This window comes from Camelus dromedarius, chromosome 2, assembly GCF_036321535.1.
Source record: "Camelus dromedarius isolate mCamDro1 chromosome 2, mCamDro1.pat, whole genome shotgun sequence".
In the NCBI taxonomy this organism is placed as follows: Eukaryota; Metazoa; Chordata; class Mammalia; order Artiodactyla; family Camelidae; genus Camelus; species Camelus dromedarius.
Window position 1 is genome coordinate 12,693,345 of NC_087437.1, and position 18,664 is coordinate 12,712,008.

General features: G+C 33.5%; 1 protein-coding gene across 2 annotated transcripts in view; it reads right to left on the reverse strand.

Annotated features, from left to right (window-relative positions):
- Positions 1-18,664, reverse strand: part of TOP2B (DNA topoisomerase II beta) — a 57,344-nt gene that overhangs the window by 31,160 nt on the left and 7,520 nt on the right. The window contains exons 2-8 of one of the 2 annotated variants that reach the window (XM_031434469.2): positions 13,753-13,923; positions 12,759-12,849; positions 11,394-11,457; positions 6,103-6,248; positions 5,123-5,220; positions 4,196-4,408; positions 9-182 (exon numbers count right to left, since the gene is read on the reverse strand). In XM_031434469.2, the coding sequence (XP_031290329.2) occupies positions 9-182; positions 4,196-4,408; positions 5,123-5,220; positions 6,103-6,248; positions 11,394-11,457; positions 12,759-12,849; positions 13,753-13,923 (957 nt within the window). The remainder of the gene's footprint in view (positions 1-8; positions 183-4,195; positions 4,409-5,122; positions 5,221-6,102; positions 6,249-11,393; positions 11,458-12,758; positions 12,850-13,752; positions 13,924-18,664) is intronic. The other variant, XM_031434535.2, reaches the window with a different exon arrangement.

Genomic DNA, 18,664 nt, shown 5'->3' on the forward strand with positions numbered 1-18,664 from the left:
ACACTTACTTTTGTTGTTGCAATACTATTTACAAAGCTGATTTGCTGGAATCCTTTTTCACTCAATGTGAGACAAACATCCCATCTTTCATTTGCAAGTTCATGAATAACTTTCAGGGCCACTCCAGTTTCATCCAATTTGTCTTTAACATAAAGATCTACATAACTGCGAAAGCCATTTACCTAATAATTGGGAAACCATAAAGAAAAACAAAGAATTCATCTTCTATTGGCACCTGAACTGGGGTGAATGCCATCAGGTACTCTCATACTTTCACTTCCCTTCATTCACAACAGCTCTCAATCCCAACCTTCATGTCCTTCCCTTATTCTACTCCTTGATTTCTGTCCTCTAAAAAGGAATTCATTTCCATATGTACTTGAAAAAGAAAAGGTACGAAGGGACAACTGGACAGGTAAATTATTATAAAATCTTTCAAAAGTTTAAATTTTTTAAATGACAAAGTAGACTTAAACAGCTTGACTTCAGATATGTAAGGACCAAAAAGAAAAAAAAAGCATCTGCCCTTACAAGAAAACAGCTGATCAGACAACAAATTTTTATGAACCGTCAAAAAACAGAGATCACTGGACAGCTAGCCATCTTAAATCTGAAGAGAGACAGGTGTCTGTAGGAAGACACAGAACCTAAGTGAGACAGGAAGGGGGCAGAGCACAGCCCTTCAAGCAATGATACAGCAATTAACATCAAAATGGTGGAGAATTCAACCCCCAGTAGGCCCTGAGGCTCAAGATGGTGGGAGATTTGACTTCTAGCAGAAATTGAGCTTCATTACACGCCCACTGTAATATATTAGCATGATAAATAACATGCCCACAGGCGCCATGACAGTCCCAAGCTAGCCACAAAAGGTCAGAAAGTGGGAAATGGCCAACTTCCTGGGAATCCCAGCCCCTTCCCCAGGCTAGTTAGACTTGTCCTTCCACTTATTAGCATATGAAGCCACTGAGCCCATAAAAACTGGCAACAGGGTGCCTTGCGGCTGCTGCCCTCTCTCTCCCTCTTGAGATGGCCCACCCTCGGTCTATGGAGTGTGTACCTACTTTTACTCTAATCTGAACACCCAACCCCCACACCTCATGGCCTTTCTCTTGCCTTTTGATGTATCTCTCTAAATAAATCTACCTTTACTCAACTGTGGCTCGCTCTTGAATTCTTTCCTGCGTGAAGCCAAGGACCCACACTTGGCAGGGAACGTCCCAGGGGCTCAACTGAAGCCTGGGACACGGCCCTCCTCACGCCCCACATCCATTTTTCCTGCATCATAAGCATTCTGCTTAACTGGAGCAGAAGCTGCTTAGCATCATATAAGCCCATATGAACATTAAACCAGAAATTTTGGCAAATTACTATTATAGACAAGTGTGGACTAGTGAGAGTATGTGAACTACATGAGGGCTGTAGTCAAAAGGGTTCCTATTCTTTTGCAGGTGTTTCCTCCAGGAATCCCAGCAGGTTTTCACAGGGAAGACAGAAAAGAAATCTAGACAAAGTATCCCCTGTGGTGCCAGCTGGAGGACAGCAGCCCTAGGAATTCCACCCAGACTCAGCTCCCTTATCAACAACAAAGCTTAATTTACAAGGGGAAGGACACTACTGGAAAGCAATGGTGAGCTATCACTATAGCTGGGATAAAGTAATTCTGCCCAGCCCCACTTCTTCCCACTCCCATCTCATTTAAGTTTAAATTTTAAAAAGGCTCATTCTGTGGAGCAGGAAGCCTGAAGAATACTGAATGAGAACACTGTGGTTACCTGCTGCAACTAGGGGAAAGAGAATAGAGGACACAGGAAAAATCTCTACCTCTAATGTTGGGGTAGACACTCTTGTGAAGGCCAAACCCCTGAGACACAGGCCCACTGCGCACTCCGAAGTCTGAGATCTAATCAGACATGAGAGTGTCCCACAACCTACAATTATGCTCCAGGCCTCCAAAGTAACAGTGGTTTTCAGCTGGAAGAGCCACAAGAGACAGACCCCCCTTGACGGGCAGCTCAAAAGGAAGAGCCACAGCAAAGAGAAATGACAAAAACAAAAAAGAATTTTAAGTATCTGGTGCCCACTGCAACAACCAACCTCAACACTAGTAACTACAGAAACAACAGACTGCAACACAACCCATTTCTTGCACAGATTAACATACATCCTCATACTAAAGCCTATTTACTCCGCATCTACTACCTCATACAACATAGCTGATTTTCAACAAAATCTTACAAGGCACGCCAAAAGGCAAGAAAGAAGTCTGAAAAGACAAAGCAATCATCAGAACCAGACTTAGATCGGTCACAGATGTTTTAACTACCAGATAGGGCATTTAAAATAACTATGACTAATATGTTAAACGCTCTAACGGGAAAGGCAGACAACACGCAACTTCAGCAGAAATGGAAGCTGTAAGAGCAAATCAAATGGAACTGCTAGACATCAAACACAGTAGAAGACATGAAGAATGCCTTTGGCAGCCCCAGCAGTAGACTTGACAAAGTAGAGGAAGAAAAATCAATGAACTTGAAAATACAACAATAGAAATTAAACAAACTAAAACACGAAGGAAACAGAGAGAATAAGGCAGAGCAAAACATCCAAGAGCTTGGGACCCTGTAACATATGCATAATTAGAATACCAGAAGGAAAAGAAAGACCAGCACGTAAGAAATATCTGCAGAAATAACCACCAAAAATTTTCCAAAATTAGTGACTAACACCAAACAACAGATCCAAAAAGCTCAGAAAACACCAGAGTAAGTGCAAAAAACAAAAAACACCACCAACAAACCAACAAGCAAAAAAGCCCACATGTACACCTAAATGTATGAGACTCAAAAAACCAAAGACAATTAGAAAATCTTCAAGGTAGCCAGAGGAAAAAGAAACATCTTATGAACAGAGAAAGAAGAATATGAACTACAGCAGAAAACCACGCGAGCAAGACAACAGTGAATTTTTAAAGGACTGGGGAAAAAATCCTGTCAACCCATAATTCTACATCCTATAAAATTCTCTCTCCTCTGAAAGTGAAGGAAAAAAGGACTCTCTCAGACAAACATTAACTGAGGGAATTTATTGCCAGCAGACCTACCCTACAGAAAATAAATGTTGAAAGAATATCTCCAGGTAGAAGAAATATGATTAAGATCATAAACTTAGATCTACATCAAGAAATTAAGAGCATTAGAAATGGAATAAATTAAGGTAAAATATAATTACTGTATCTTTTAAATTACCTACTTTTTTTTTTTATTGAAGTATAGTCAATTACAATGTGCCAGTCTCTGGTGTACTGCATAATGTCCCAGTCATGCATATACATACATATATTCATTTCCATATTCTTTTTCATTAAAAGTTATTACAAGATATTGAATATAGTTCCCTGTGCTATACAGAAGAATTTGGTTTTTTATCTATTTTTATATATAGTGGTTAATATTTGCAAATCTCGAACTCCCAAATCTATCCCTTCCCATCCACTTCCCCCAGTAACCATAAGATTGTTTACCACGTCTGGTGAATCTGTTTTTGTTTTGTAAATGAGTTCATTAGTGTCCTGTTTTTTCTTTTTTTTTTTTTTTTAGATTCCACGTATTGTATTTTTAATAGCTCTAAAAGGTAACTGACTGCTTAAAGCATTAACAACAACGTCACTAATTGTGAAACGTTTTTGCCACCATTTTTTCAAATATTTCTTCCATCTCATTCTTTCTTCTTCTGTTGTTCATAGCATAGTAAAAGTGAGATGTATGATGACAATGACACAAGAGATGGGGGATATGCTGTTAGAGTCTTTTTGCTACACATTAAGTGATAAATTATTTGACAGTGGACTCAAATCATTTACAAATGTGTATTATAGACCCTAGGGTAACCACTAAATAAGTTTTAAAAACAAGTATAATAATAAGTAAATAGAGGAAATAAAGTAGAACCATAAAATGCTCAATTAAAACCAGAGAGGGCAGAATAAGAGGAAATAAGAAACAAAGAACAAATAAAATGAATAAAAAACCAATAGCAAGATGGTAAATTTAATGCAAATATATCAATAATCACTTTAAATGTGAATCATCCAAACAATCAGTTAAAAGAGATTAACAGATCAGATTTAAAAAGCAAGATCTAACTATAAATTGTCTACAAATTAACAAAGCATCAACTGTTGTAGGACACTTACAGGCAGTTTCTTTCCATTAAACATAACCTTGACTCCTTTGCATGAACCAGCCAAATCATAAGCTCTTCTGGTCATGAGAGCCACAATATCCTTGTCAAGTTTTTCCATCTTAAATTTGGCCAGATCTGGTTGGAATGTTATGCATGTGTAATCTTCACCATCAAAATGTTTAATTTTGGCTTCAGAAGTCTTCATCATATTATTCAGCCACGTCTTTAAAAGAAAAAAATATTCAAATATTCCTATAATGCTTCTGTATTTGATAATACATAAAGACTCAGCTAATAAAATACATTCATTTACCACAATTATACTTTTCAGCTTTACAACCAAACAAATCCTTGAAACTGATATTAGAAATGAAAAAAAATTTAAATACACCCTCGTGTTGAAAATAAGCAAAACAATACAACTTCATACACTGCTGTTAAATATATTTCAAATACTTCAACATGACCATATATAGGATTTTACAAAAATTAAAAGGTATGATGCTTTTCCTGACAAAATTATTTTCGCCTATGGAAAACTTCAAACTTTTCAAAAGCCTACAAAAGAAAAATATGATAAAATTTTGAAATATAAATTTGACAAATCAGTCAATGAGGAATTTTTCAAACATGCTAAGTGGATGCCTCTTAATAAGTCTATGAGGTTCAGGACATTTTCCCTATTGCTTAAACAGGTTAAAGGAAAAGTCTGTTAAATCAAGCATTTTGTTTTAAAGGAATGGGAGAAAGACAGGTTTAAATAAAATCTCCCAGGCATTCTGAAGTCTTTTTACTCTGATGACTTGTTTAATGCTTTAAAAAAAAAAAAAAAAAAGCTATTTGGTTATCACTGCAATTTATCTAAGGTTCTATTATCTTGGCAAAGCAACAAACATGATTATTTTTTTAAAAAGACTTAGACACATTTCTGTCATACCTGCTTAAAACTATGTTTGTATTCTTTGCAAGCAGTTTCTACTGTAAACTTTGTACTGAAAATATTACAAAGTTTTGCACCATAACCATTGCGACCACCTGTAAGAACAATTAAATGTGAAAGGTTTAATGAAAATTATTTTAAAGGAACTTTGTTACTTTACCTACCATAGGGCAGGTCTGTTGCAAAACAGTTTTCACTTATTGCATTATCTTAATCATCAATTGACTATTTCAAAGTATATTTAGATTCTTCATTTAAAGAAAAATACAATTAAGATTTAGCACATATAGAAATATAATTAAAAAATACATTTTGTAGATTCATTATCTTCATCACAACTTCAAAAAATTAAGCTTTGTATCTCCTATAATCCAGTAAGTCTATGTGAGTATGAAATCTGAGCTTTCTATCAAAGTCACTTCTCTATGACAAAATTTTATTCTATATAACTTCCTAGAGCCTCAGTTTGCGGGAAAAAAATTATCAATCTACTCTGGAAATGTCAGTAAGTAGAAAAACATCTGGTTTTGGTCAAAGCACTTTCAATTCTATTTATACAGCCTAGACTTTCAATCTTGACCCTCTTAAAGAAAGCAGTTTAAAAGTAACTTAATTGATACCAAAAGACATGGTGCCTATGTGAAAACAAATTCATGTATACAGGAATCATAGACATCTTACTTTCATCAGTACTCTAACTGAAAACTCAAACTGTTAGCCAGGTTAGAGTTCTAAGAGTTCTAGCATAAGTCAATGTACTATGAGAGTTAAGCTTTTAAAAAGTCTCTAACAGACTATAAGCAAGGCAATACTCATAACTGACAGTTTTTTATAGATATTAATCCTGAAAACAATTTTCTCACAACAAAACTATACAGGTTTCATTTTCTGTAATATTTTATATAGAAATAGTAAGAGATTTTATGTTGAGAGCAATATGTTTCAATAAAAATTCTGATCAGCCACTTAGACTTTACCTGTTACTTTTTTCTCATCATCATCATAGTTACTGGATGTTAAAAGCTGTCCAAAAATTAATGCAGGAACATAAACTTTCTCTACTTTGTGTTCTACAACTGGAATGCCTTTCCCATTATTCCAAATGCTTATAATGTTAGATTCACTGTAAATAAATGAGCAGAGTTTAGAGCTTAAAATAGTTTAAAGATGTATCAAGTAATTCCCATCAAAAGTAAAGTAATCCAGAATAAGTGATTATAAGCAAAATGCCAGCCTTTACCAATTGGAAGATACTCACTCATCACCAATAAAGTACTTTGCTGAGGACACACATTTCTATCCCTGAGTCGTAACTCAGATTAGGATCACTAAGATCTGCAAGCAATACTGCAAAATTTCTCAGGAAAAGAAACTCTTCTCAATAGAAAAAGCAGTGAGGCATTTATAAGAAGTTGGCTATTGATCCCATTTTCTTTTCATACATATTAGCCATGACGCTCCTGCTTCATTCTGCCAGTCAAGCACCTGTAAACCACAAGCTCTGCAGGGTGGGTGGCCATGGCCATTTTCATTTCCTATCTGACTGCTGAGCAGTACAGACAGAAAAGGAAAAACAGCCTGAAATGTATTCCATTCTCCGCCTAAATGTTAGAAGATTGTTTCTATTGTGGCAATCATTGTTCTAAACTAACTTTTAATGGTTTATGTAAGTATTACATATTTTAGGTCTTTTAATGACAAAACCATCCATTTTAGCCCTCCATGGAATGGAGTTGATGTTCCTGTAGCTGATACAGACAGTGGTCCTGATGGAAAATTTTGCCTACCCTATTGTTTTACATAGCATATACCATTCATGATGCCTTTACCCACTAAAGAGCCAAATATGCAAAGAAACACAGTTTCATAGCCAACACTGAGAACTGGCTCAAAATGCTACCATTTGCCAATCTGATTCACAATTATTCTTGGACACAGTGTTTCACTCACACATACACGGGCTTAATCTCTCTAGATATACTAGGAGCAGTTATTACAAGTAAAAAGAACGTCATAAAGGCCAAAATGAAAATGAAAGATCCAGAAGAAAATTAATTAATTAAATCAAAAAAGTTTTTTAAAAGAAACTAAAAAATATCTTTTAACACATCATTGTCTTTCCCCAAATCAGCAAACCAACTATTCTTTCCCTCACTCTACAACAGGTTCAACTCTCCAAATTGGAAAGGCTCATATTTTGGTATCATTTTTATTCCTATCTCCTGATCATTCTCTAGAGTCATTTAGTCACGAAGACATTAGTTTCTCCTATTAGATTCATTTCATCAGTATCTGACCTCCCTTCATTCCAAATGCCAGTATATGAGCCTAGATTAGTATCACCTTAAATACTGATCACTGCAACAGAGATAGCCAAAGAGCTAGTCACTCCTCTCAAATATATTCTGCATTACAATGGACTTAACCACATCTTTCATAACACTATTTCTTGCTCCAGTACATAGCAGTTGCTCCATGTTTTCTATAAAATGAAGTTTAACAGTCTTCTACTGCAAGTTCAAGGCCTGTTATCCACATCCCTACTTGTAGTCAAATTTAACTGCCACTATTCTGCAACATGCATCCTATTCTTCTTCAGGTCAGTTTTATTACTTGTCCATGTTCATTCCCAACTCCTCCATTTCTTCGTTTACTGGCCTTTCCCTTGCTTATAATATGTTTTTCCTCTCTTTGTCTACCCAAATTCAAAGATCAATGTATGACTTCAGTTCTCTCATAAGCCTTTTACCAATGTTTCCCAACCCTCCTTATACTAAGACTTGCAAAAAAAAAAAAAAAACTAAATTATTTACTAGTGACCTCAGGATATAATTAGCTTATCTCACTTGTGGATAAATATTCTCTACAGAATACATAGCTAAATATTTATGTTAACAGTTTCAAATTAGCTGTTGTACTTCGCCTTGTGTATCCTATCACCAGAGGTAAAAACAGTGAGTCTTAGAAACAAGGACTGTGTATTAGACTACTTTTTTAGACTTCCAAATAGCTAGCTTAGGCTTAAAATCTATAATTTATTAAGTACTTATTTTTTTTTTACAGGAAACATCATGGAGCTTAAAACTAATAGGGAAGAACTCTGAAGGAAATAAAGAAAAATAATGAATGGAAAATTACAGATCTTAAACATCTCAGAAAGACACAAAAATCAATATATTCATGAAAAAACTCTTAAAAAATTTTTATCCTATTTAACACATGTGGTACTATAATCAAAATAAGGTATTTTGTAAATTCATTATCATCACAGTACCAAAAAAGAAAAAGTCTTAATATCGCCTACATTCTATACGCCTTTATCAGTATGAAACTGAAACTTTCTATTCAAGGTCACCTCTATTACAAAATTTCAATCTTTCACTTCCTAGATCTGGTACTTATTTCTGTAATCTCTAAACAATGATTCAGAATTCTTTTGAAACCTTTTTTTTTTTTTGGCTCTAACAATAATTTTCAGAGAAATATTCAGAAAAAGAATGATGTGTTGAATAAACTACAAATAAAGTTTCAAAATAATTAAAGCTAAAAAGAAACCTGGAAAACAATCTAAATATCCAACATTCATCAACTGGAAAGAGGTTAAATAAATTATGACATGTGACATAATAAAATACCTAGGTACAGTTAAAAAGAACTAAGTAGATCTACACAAGTTAATAAGGAAGACTGTCCACAGTATGTCAAATAAAAATAGCAAGACACAAAATAGTATATAGAAGCCCATTTTTTTAATGTATACCTATATGTATATATATTTCAGTATTAGTGTATATTATTTTTTTTAAGCTACAGCTTTAGAAGTTTCAACCCAAGAATACTTAAACTAGAGGAATAGTTAGAACTCTGGTTGATGTGCTTTCAACATTTGTTTGTTTTTAATCAAATAGATGCCGGCAAATAAGTTGTTTCAATACTAACCGTTGTGGGTGTTAAGCTCCCCTGTAAGAAGTTGCTTCAAATTCTCTAACTTTCTAGAACTGATGTCCAAATTCTGCATAGCATTGCTTGCTAGACTATTCCTTGCTAGTCTTTTACAACCATGGCTGCTTACTTAAATTTTATCTCCACATCATAGTGTACTATTGAAAGAGAAAGAGTAAGAGCTAAGCTATGCTGTATATACTCCACACTTAACCCACTATCAAAATTTAACCTCTCTTTCAGACAAAAAGTTCACATACACACATGCACAAAGAAAATTAAATCTCCAGTACAAAAATGTTAAAAAGAACGAAACTCAAAGAATATAAAAAATGGACAGCAGAGAAAAATGGGTTAACAGCCTAGTAGTACTTTTCCCCATCCGAATTCTGTCTTAAAATGACCTCTTAAGTTAGAAATCTAACTTAAGCAAAAATTACATCTCTGAAATCAAACTATCTTAATAAAAATAGCATTAATTCTGTATATATGTAATAAAGGAAAAATATAAAGAATGACTTTATGGGAGAAAATTCACAAAGGACAAAATGTTGATAAAATTCAGAAATAAAATATAAATAAATAATGAAATATAAGGATCAGCAACATCTCCCAAAATTTTTATCTACTGCCAACTTTAAATATATATATCTGTGTGTGTATAAAATATATATTTCAGTTAAAAGGAGAAATACTCAATAGTCTCTCATCAATAATTTGTAAACAAAAAAGGTAAAACAGGAAAGGAGAGGTGAAAAATATACTATCTTCACCCTTTCTTCCTTGTAGTAGTCATCTGAATTTTTGTTTTGTTTTGAAATAAAAGAACTTTCTAGCAGAAGCAGTGAAAATGATGTAGAGATAAATAAGAAAAAAGCACTGATATCTGATTGCCATTAAGAACCAAATAAATTTAATTATGTCACTCTTACGTTCACACTAAAATGTGTGTTGAATGAAAAGGGAATTGAAAGACAGCAATAAAGGCACTAGCTACATACAATTACTTTGTCCAGAACCTGTAATAAACTTAAAGGTAAAACATGCCACCAGGAGCCGTTCTTGATTACTTTGCTATGATGGAATTCTATGTAAGCTGTTTTTTAAGTCCATATTGAGAGATCAATGTGGCCAAAACAAATAAGAACCAAATTAACTGTAACCATGTTCATCAATAATGTATTTAAGAAAAGGCCCTCTTCCTTAGTTTTCAATCAAAATGTTTCAGCTCTGATTTTTAAAAAGCTTAAAGATATCAAACATTCAACATCTATTACTCCTTACTACCTCTCCTAAAACATAGTATCATTTTAAATTGACCATTTCCTAAACATGGAAAAAAAGAAATCTTAACAGTTAAAATTTCCTTAAAACTATCTTAAATGTCTGCATAAGTTATAACTTACAAGTATCCTGTGCATCTTACGATATAAATTCTCAAAAATGTACTCATTATAAAAATGATGAAAGTGAAAAATAAATAAGAAAAAAAAGGAAGAAAAAGAAAAACCAAGAACTTCAACAGTATAGTTATGTGGTAATATTTTCATATAAAATGCAGTCAACTTCATGGTGTAACCAAATATAAATCATGTTTTTATTATGCCATTAATCTTAACCAAGCCCTCTGAAATTAGATTATTATTAATATAACTGAATTATTAAATTTTCATGTTAAAGAAAAAATTTTAGATCACGCTAAATTTCGAGCGAATATCTTACGAAGGATAAGTAATACCTTACAAAAGGCATACCGGTGAAACAGGGTAAATGTTAACACCTGTATTTCTAACTTAAAACTTTATTATTTTCAGTCCCCCTCAGTCCTCCAAAAAATCATCATAGTGATTAGCTGAACACCTGGTATACATTCTATAAAATCAGCAGTTCTCAATTTACAAATGGTGTTATAAATTATGGAAAAGTCCAAATACTGGTCAAGAAGAAATTAATTTAACCCACAACGTAACTGGAATAGTACTAGCAACAGCCCTTAGCCTTGAGTACCAAAGCAAAAGTAAGAAAGAAAAGATCGAGTGGCTATTCTAGCAGCTGAAACAACACCCAAAGCATCAAAGAGGGAGGAAAATGGTCTCTAAGTGCTCCCATAAGGAAGTATGTTGGAGAAAAAGTTCATGAATGACAGAGGAAACTATACAAGTATATAGCATTCTGGTTAAAAGTGGCAAAAATAACAAGGTCTCAAGCAACAGGAAACCAAAGGGTACTAACTGCAGGCATTATTCATTTCAGGAATATTCGTAAGTTGGGAACTATCTGAACAAGACAACTTAGCACAAAAAAATTAAACTTGAAATATACTTACGGATCAATAGAAACTTTAATACAGGTCATGTTCTTATCCCTTTGCTTATTGTCAGCTGCATTAACTACAAAATTAAATATTTTGATGAGTAATAAAATATATAAAAAGCTACAATAAACATATATGGACACAGCTGCATGTGCATCACTCCTTAATGTAAACGTCTACATACAGTAATAGTCAAAATAACCACTGCTAACTTCTAATGCAAAACCTTATTTTCCAAACAGTATTTTTAAATTTTATGTCACACCAAATTACTGTTATGTCTTCTACCACAAAACAAGGTGGGGGGGTGATTTTGTGATATATAAAAACAAATTAAAAAAAAAAAAACCAAACATCTTTAGTTTACAATCCCCTATCCAGGTCTAAAAGTAAAAAATTGGGTTTAATTACATTTTATTTTGGTAATAACTATTTTCTCTTGATCTCTTTCAATAAACTAGTGATTTTATAGACAGACTGAGCTGCAACCAGTTATTTTTGAATTAGAAAGGCAGTCTTTAGCACCCTTGGAAGTCAAAATTTTAACTCCTATGAACTATAACTGATGATAATATATTTGCATATATTAACTCCTGCTTTAGTAAAACCTGAATGCAAGCTAGCTGTCAAATTGATCTTCAAGCACAGAAGGAATATATTCCTGATAAACACTGTGTAACCTAAAATTAAAACTGGTAGGTAGCTGGGAGGCAAGAGTGAAAAGTATAAAACATAAGTAAGAAGTTTTACTCGTCTATCATTTCCCAAAGACTGAAGTTAGCTCTGAAGATCCATACAACCCTGCCATCTAGGAAACCTCAAGTGGTTCTGATGAGGTCTCTACAGAGAATTCTTGGCTAAAAACATTTCCAAGGTGCAAGCATTCCCTAGGAGTCAATTAGGCATCCACACTTCACTGTGATTTAATTAATAATATGACTTGGAAAGGCCAGAGATATTTAGAATAATGGTTGTTAAACCTGGTTGCCCAACAGAAACACCAGATTTGTTGGTGAAAAACACAAGTTTTATATGTCTCACCTCAAACTAACTGATCTCTATTTTAACACGCCCTCCCAGATGCCTGGGATGCAAGCAACCCCCAGATGACTGCACATACAGGACCACAGACTAACCTTGGGATTATTGATCAAATACAACACATTTTATAGACAAACAAACTGAGACACAAAGATATGATGCACAGAGATACAAAACTGTTACCGCAGGTGATATAAATTTTCTGAATGGAACATTCATATTCAGCATAAAAGCCAGAGACATCCTTTTAAATTAACAAATCTGGCTTTATATGTATATGGACATTACAATGATACCACTAAAAACAGATGCATTAAATCTTAAGCAAGTACTCACCTAAAATTTCATCAAAGATCTTGTATAAACCTGGCACAAAGGTAACTTCTCTGCAGTTCATTCCTACATCTTCATCATACACCCACATTAGCTGCATCGAAAGAAAAATTCAAAAGAACTGATGAAGTAAAACAGTGTTTACCATCAACTTCACAAGGCATAAATCTACCTTTGTCATTTGCTCTGTAATTACTTAGACCTTCAAAGTAGAAGAACATTCTACTTCAGTTACAGTCAACCTCACTGTATTCATATTCAATTTAAATAGCCTCAAAATTGAGAACTTGTTCATTTTGTATCTAATCTGTATTCTTACTCATACACAAATAAAGTCAGTTTTAATATAAGGCACCAAAAATTGTGAGAAATGCTATTTAAACCAAATAGAAAAAAAAAACCCCATATATTTACATGTTTACTTCATACATTATACTTCTCTATACTATAAGTAGCACAGAGCAAAATAATATGAACACACCATGCCTCTGGAGTCAAAGACACCTAGCTTTGAATCTCAGCTCTCACTAGTTGAGAGACCTGAGCAAGTTACTGAAATTTATTTAAACTTCAGTGCTTTCATTTATAAAATGGAGATACCAGTACCTAGTTTCCAAATTGGTAAAATCAAATAAGATAATGTGTGCTAGCCAAGTCCACAGTAAGCATTAAACAAAATCATTAATGTGTATATATAAATTCTAGAATTTAAAGTAAACCACAGCATGAACTTAAGAACTTTTAAAAAGTTCATATAGCACCATTTTACTGTATACTTCTTCTCTATACTCTATGTGTTTCTGATAGTTTTTTTCTCCTAATTTTTTAAATCTCTAGCAGGAAATGAAAACATTTCTACCTCTTAGATTTCTCTTCCCCTATTTTGCTTATTATCAGAGACATGAAATTATGTACTCACAAAGCACATAATTACAAAAATTTTTAAAAAGCAGATATAGAGAGACATCCCCTAATTTCAATAAAATATAATAATTACCTGTGTCAGTGGCTCCACAGATCCAATGTATGTATCAGGTCGAAGGAGAATGTGTTCAAGTTGTGTCTTTTTCTGATACACTCTCTCGACAGACAACTTCTTCGAAGGATCATTTTTGTTTGCAATTTCTGACTCTTCTCTTTTTGCAGCATTGTTCTGATCAAAAAGAGTCTAAAATTAACCAAAAAATCAAATTTAAATAACCTACCAAGGGGTAAACTAAAATGTATATGGACACATGACATAGATTTTATCTTTAACAACAAAATTATCTTTCAGGCTCATTGATTTTTAAGTCCTAAAGAGAACACAGATCTGTCTACTAACAGTCTAGTTCTTTTTATAATATAGTGTGAAACTGCAGTTTTGACTGAATCCAAAAAGTAGGTATATAGTCACCAGAATAGCGAGAACGGCCTACAACTACTCAATCTAGAAATAGAAATACTTCCCAATTCTGTAACATATCAGGTTAATTTTTTACAGTCCTCAAAACTGTCCAAGGAATGTGAGGTCTGATTAGGTTATAGGTTTACAATGACTGAACCTGGCTGGCTCAAGGGGTCCCAAAAGCTTCCAGATGTAAGGTCCCTGCCATTAAGCTACTGAAGACTATAGTAAAGAGTGGGCAAAAATAACCTACACAAAATAGTCACCTATGTGGCTAGTATATACTGATATGACCGAGAATACAAAGCATGGTTTTATGAAATCTCAAGTTTCACACATCTGTAGGTCATGTCAATAATTCCTTACATATCAGCACCTGGTGCCCCTTTCTGAGGCACCCTATGATTCCAGTTTCTCTGCCAGTTCCAAGGAGGCAAAACTGGGCGATTCTAATTCTAATTCCTACAGTAGACAAGGATCCCAAATGCAAATTCCCAACGTCTAGAGATTTCCCTTTTTCCTAATAGCAGCAGAGAACACATCTCTCTCCTTCTGGAATTCCCTAATGCTGAGAAGTAAGACATCTCACTAAAAGAAAGTTATTATGATGGCCTGTTTTCAGAGTCAAAAAATTACTCAAATATAAGACACAATGAGATATCTCCATAGGTCCCTGAGTTGTAGTAGAAATGAAACAATGAGAAGATAATAAGAGACAGAAAGGTTTTGTGTATTTGAATAAGCAATATACCACTTCAATTAAAGACCTAAACATAGCCATACCACCACCTTCAAAGTTATTGTTTTTAAAGATATGTCAAATTTATGTTCAAAAATCAAAACATAATCTCTGAGTAGTCTAAACCAGGACAAGAATTTTACCTTTTGTCTATGGAAATTCAAACATCAATTATAATCTTCCAATGATATAAATTTTACATAAAATTAAAGAGATTTTCTTATACATTCTTTCATTTATAAGGTTATCCATTAACACTGCTCAGAGCCAATTAAAAGTAGCTTTGGACACAAGAAAATAATTGTTTCATAAAATCTTCATATTCTATTTCTGTCAAGAGTTAGACGATGAAGTAGCTGGCCAAAAAGAGAAACTATGTTTTTTAAATGCCAGACAGTCTCCAAATTCCTAATCATGTTCCTTGCTTTTCATGATGAGATAACTGATTAGTTTATAGAAACAAATATACCAATAAAAACATAACTGTTTTTTTTTAAATGCATCCTCAGAATAGTTAGAACAAAGATCATAATGGCTAAGACCACAATCTTTAAGAAAGTGCTTAAGAGATGATAAATGCATGCATTCAAAGGTAGGTAACATTAACTTCTTACCATTAACTTAGAACCGTTTGCAATTTTGGCATAAAGGTCAGGAACTTGTAACAACCATGCAGGTAAAGGCCTTCCTATCCCAGGCTACTCCTCCAAAACAAATCTCACCACAAAGAAAATATTTTTCAGATTCGACTCAAATAGAGGCTCATGTCTACCTAATTTAGGCTTCTACTTTTGGCCCTGATTAACACTGAGCTAAAATAGCACACCGGTATGGAAAACAGGGGTAAAGCCCTTCCTCAATACTTTTTTCAAGAATTAAAAACTTTCTTCATATCCCCTTACAACCAGTCTCCAAATGGGTATATGAGAATATGAGTGTAAGGAATGTTTGGCCTGCCCCTACCATGTCTAAAGTTCAAAAGTTGTTATTCTTGCTAGGATAATGTCTCAAAAATCAGAGAATATGTAAAATGTCTTCAGCTTTGTCAGATTACTATTTGTAATTTTCTCTAGGAATAATATATTAGAAAATAAGTGTGACAGTATACTTAAAACATTTGATGCCAAAATATTTTTTCCTAAATGTCGTATGACAAGTGTTGAGGAAAGAAAAAACAGTAGTATCATTCTATTTCAAGTCAAGCAAAGCATTAAGGAATATGCATTATTTATAGAATATCATAATAAAATAGATGATCTATAGATACTTCAAATTAACTCTCAATTATATTAAATAATTCCTAAAACTTCACATAAACCTTTAAACCTGGATATTTCATTGAGTAAATATTTTCAATTACATGTATCAAAAATACCTGTGTTAATTATAAACTTCTATTTCTAAACTTTTATATAAAATTATATATAATCAAGCATTTTAAAATTAGTAGCTTATTAAAACTATACTCTTTAGTGAACAAAAGTTACAAAAAGAATATAAAAAATGAGCCCATTTTCACCAGAAAAAAATTATACACAACATATACATGCCTAGGAAAAAATATGAAATATATCCAACAGAATATCAAAAAGGTTATTTATAAGAAGTAGAAACCTGGGTCATTTTCATTTTCTTTTCTAATAGACATTTTCTACAATGAATATATACTAAAGTATTTTATAAGCTTACTAACCTACATACGTGAAAACATAATTAAGCTAAAATAAAAAGTGTCTTCTTTCTAGGGGCACTGTTTGTATCTACTTTTTATTTCTGCAGTCCTAACTTTCTCACTAAAATCTAGGCAAAAAGGTAAGTGAAACCAAACCAAACAAGCCGGGCAGTCTTGGCAGCGCACAAAGCAGAAATCAACACTATGGCCAGGTTTGTCTCTTACCTTTCTACTCTCAACTAGCAGCAGCCTGCACTGCTCACTGACTCACGGGCAGCAAACACAGGAGGCTCTCTCCCAAGAGGTCTGTCAGCTTTTCTGACAGAAGCCTGGATTTAATGGTCTCTTGCAGCTCCTGTTTATTAGCGGTAAGTTGCCCACTGAATACTGTCCAGACCACTAAAGATCAAAATCTGAGAGTAAGGGGAGATGGGGCAACTTCCTCCCCCTCCCCATGCAATGGGATGACCCCACCCCAGAACAGGTGTGAATACAAAAACCCTTGGCCTGAAAACAGAGAAGTTAAATGAGAAAAATTCATTGATTACCTTCTCTGCAGATATAAATATCACTATCTCTAGCTCTTTCAAAGAAAAAAAAAGTCTGCTGTACACCAGAAATTGACAACACTGTAAACTGACTATACTTCAATTTAAACAAAAATTTGAAAATATCAGAAAAAAATATTTTTAAAAAGTCACTGAGTAGAAATTCAGTTAAAACATTGTTGCTGATAATATTTCAATAGAAATCAAGAAATTAGCCTCAACAAAAACAGCCCAGCAAACTCATATCTAGATGTTTATAAAAATCACTCAATTCCAGATGATAAAGGAGAGTGATATATAATTGATATCTACAGGCTAAGAAAATTATGCTCATTTTAAATGTTGAAAACAAGAGGTTTTTTTATTTAAAAATGATTTAACTTCTTATCTTATACATTCATAGCAATAAAATGCCTTGTACTGTAATAATTGCACTATTACATGTTGAATAAAAATTAATAGTATGCCCTTAAAAATAATCAATTACCAAGAACATTCTGAATAAATTTTCATTAAGGTTTGATAAAATGGAAAATTTATGAGTTAAGTTTATTTGTAATTTATTTTACTGTCTTTGCTTGTACGGACAAATCACCAAATTATTTATAGTAATAAATAACTCCAGCACCCAGTTACAATGGAATCTAAGCATTCAGGGCAACATTTTTGTTCCCACAGAAAACATGAAAATGCAAAATAAACCCATATTTAAAAATATCCTCCACATACATAAAAGTTGTTTTAATTGTATTATTTGTGATTTACACATATAACAGTGCCATAATTGATTTTTTCTAAAGTTCAAAAGCTGGCTGCGATATTAAACAATGCATTATTGAGAATTTTTAAATTGTATCAAAAATATAAAAACACATAAAATCTATTTTAAAATACTAGTCTATTTTATAGCACCTTTGCAATAATGCTAACTCCTAATGCAAGCTTAATACTTATTGAAGACTCAATCTTTATCAAGAATACTTCAACAACCAGAAGAAAAAGAAACATGTTAACTCCTAATTTCAGAAATAAGATGTACCAAGATCATTCTGTAAAAAGAAAGATTCTTCCATTCTTCCATTCAATTGACACACATTGTGCTGTACACCAGAAATTGAGATACAGCAATTTGGGGCAATCACCCACAGTTTCTATTTTCCTGTGGAAGAATGAAACTGCTTCTGAAGAGGGGAAAGGAGATGGTTTGCCAGTTGGTGCAAAAAAGGAACTGAGCTACTCAGTCACACAACAGGCACAGAAATCTCACCATCACCAAGCTGGCAAGGGTGGAAGTAGCAAAAGCTCAGCAAGAAGCCCCTTTTCTTATCTTCTATAAATGATTCCCTCAGACTTCATATTATCCTTTATACTATCTCCTCTTCTTTTCTCCCTCAAGGCTGCCATGCTTTGATATTCATTTTAGCCATATTTCACCTATATGACTATGGAGAGGGCCATGTTATCTACTTATCATCAATGAAAACAAAAACCAACAATGTGTCACCCACCAATTCACCTCCAGAAATGCCCTTCCAAATCAAGGCACAAGGAGAGAGTTAGAAG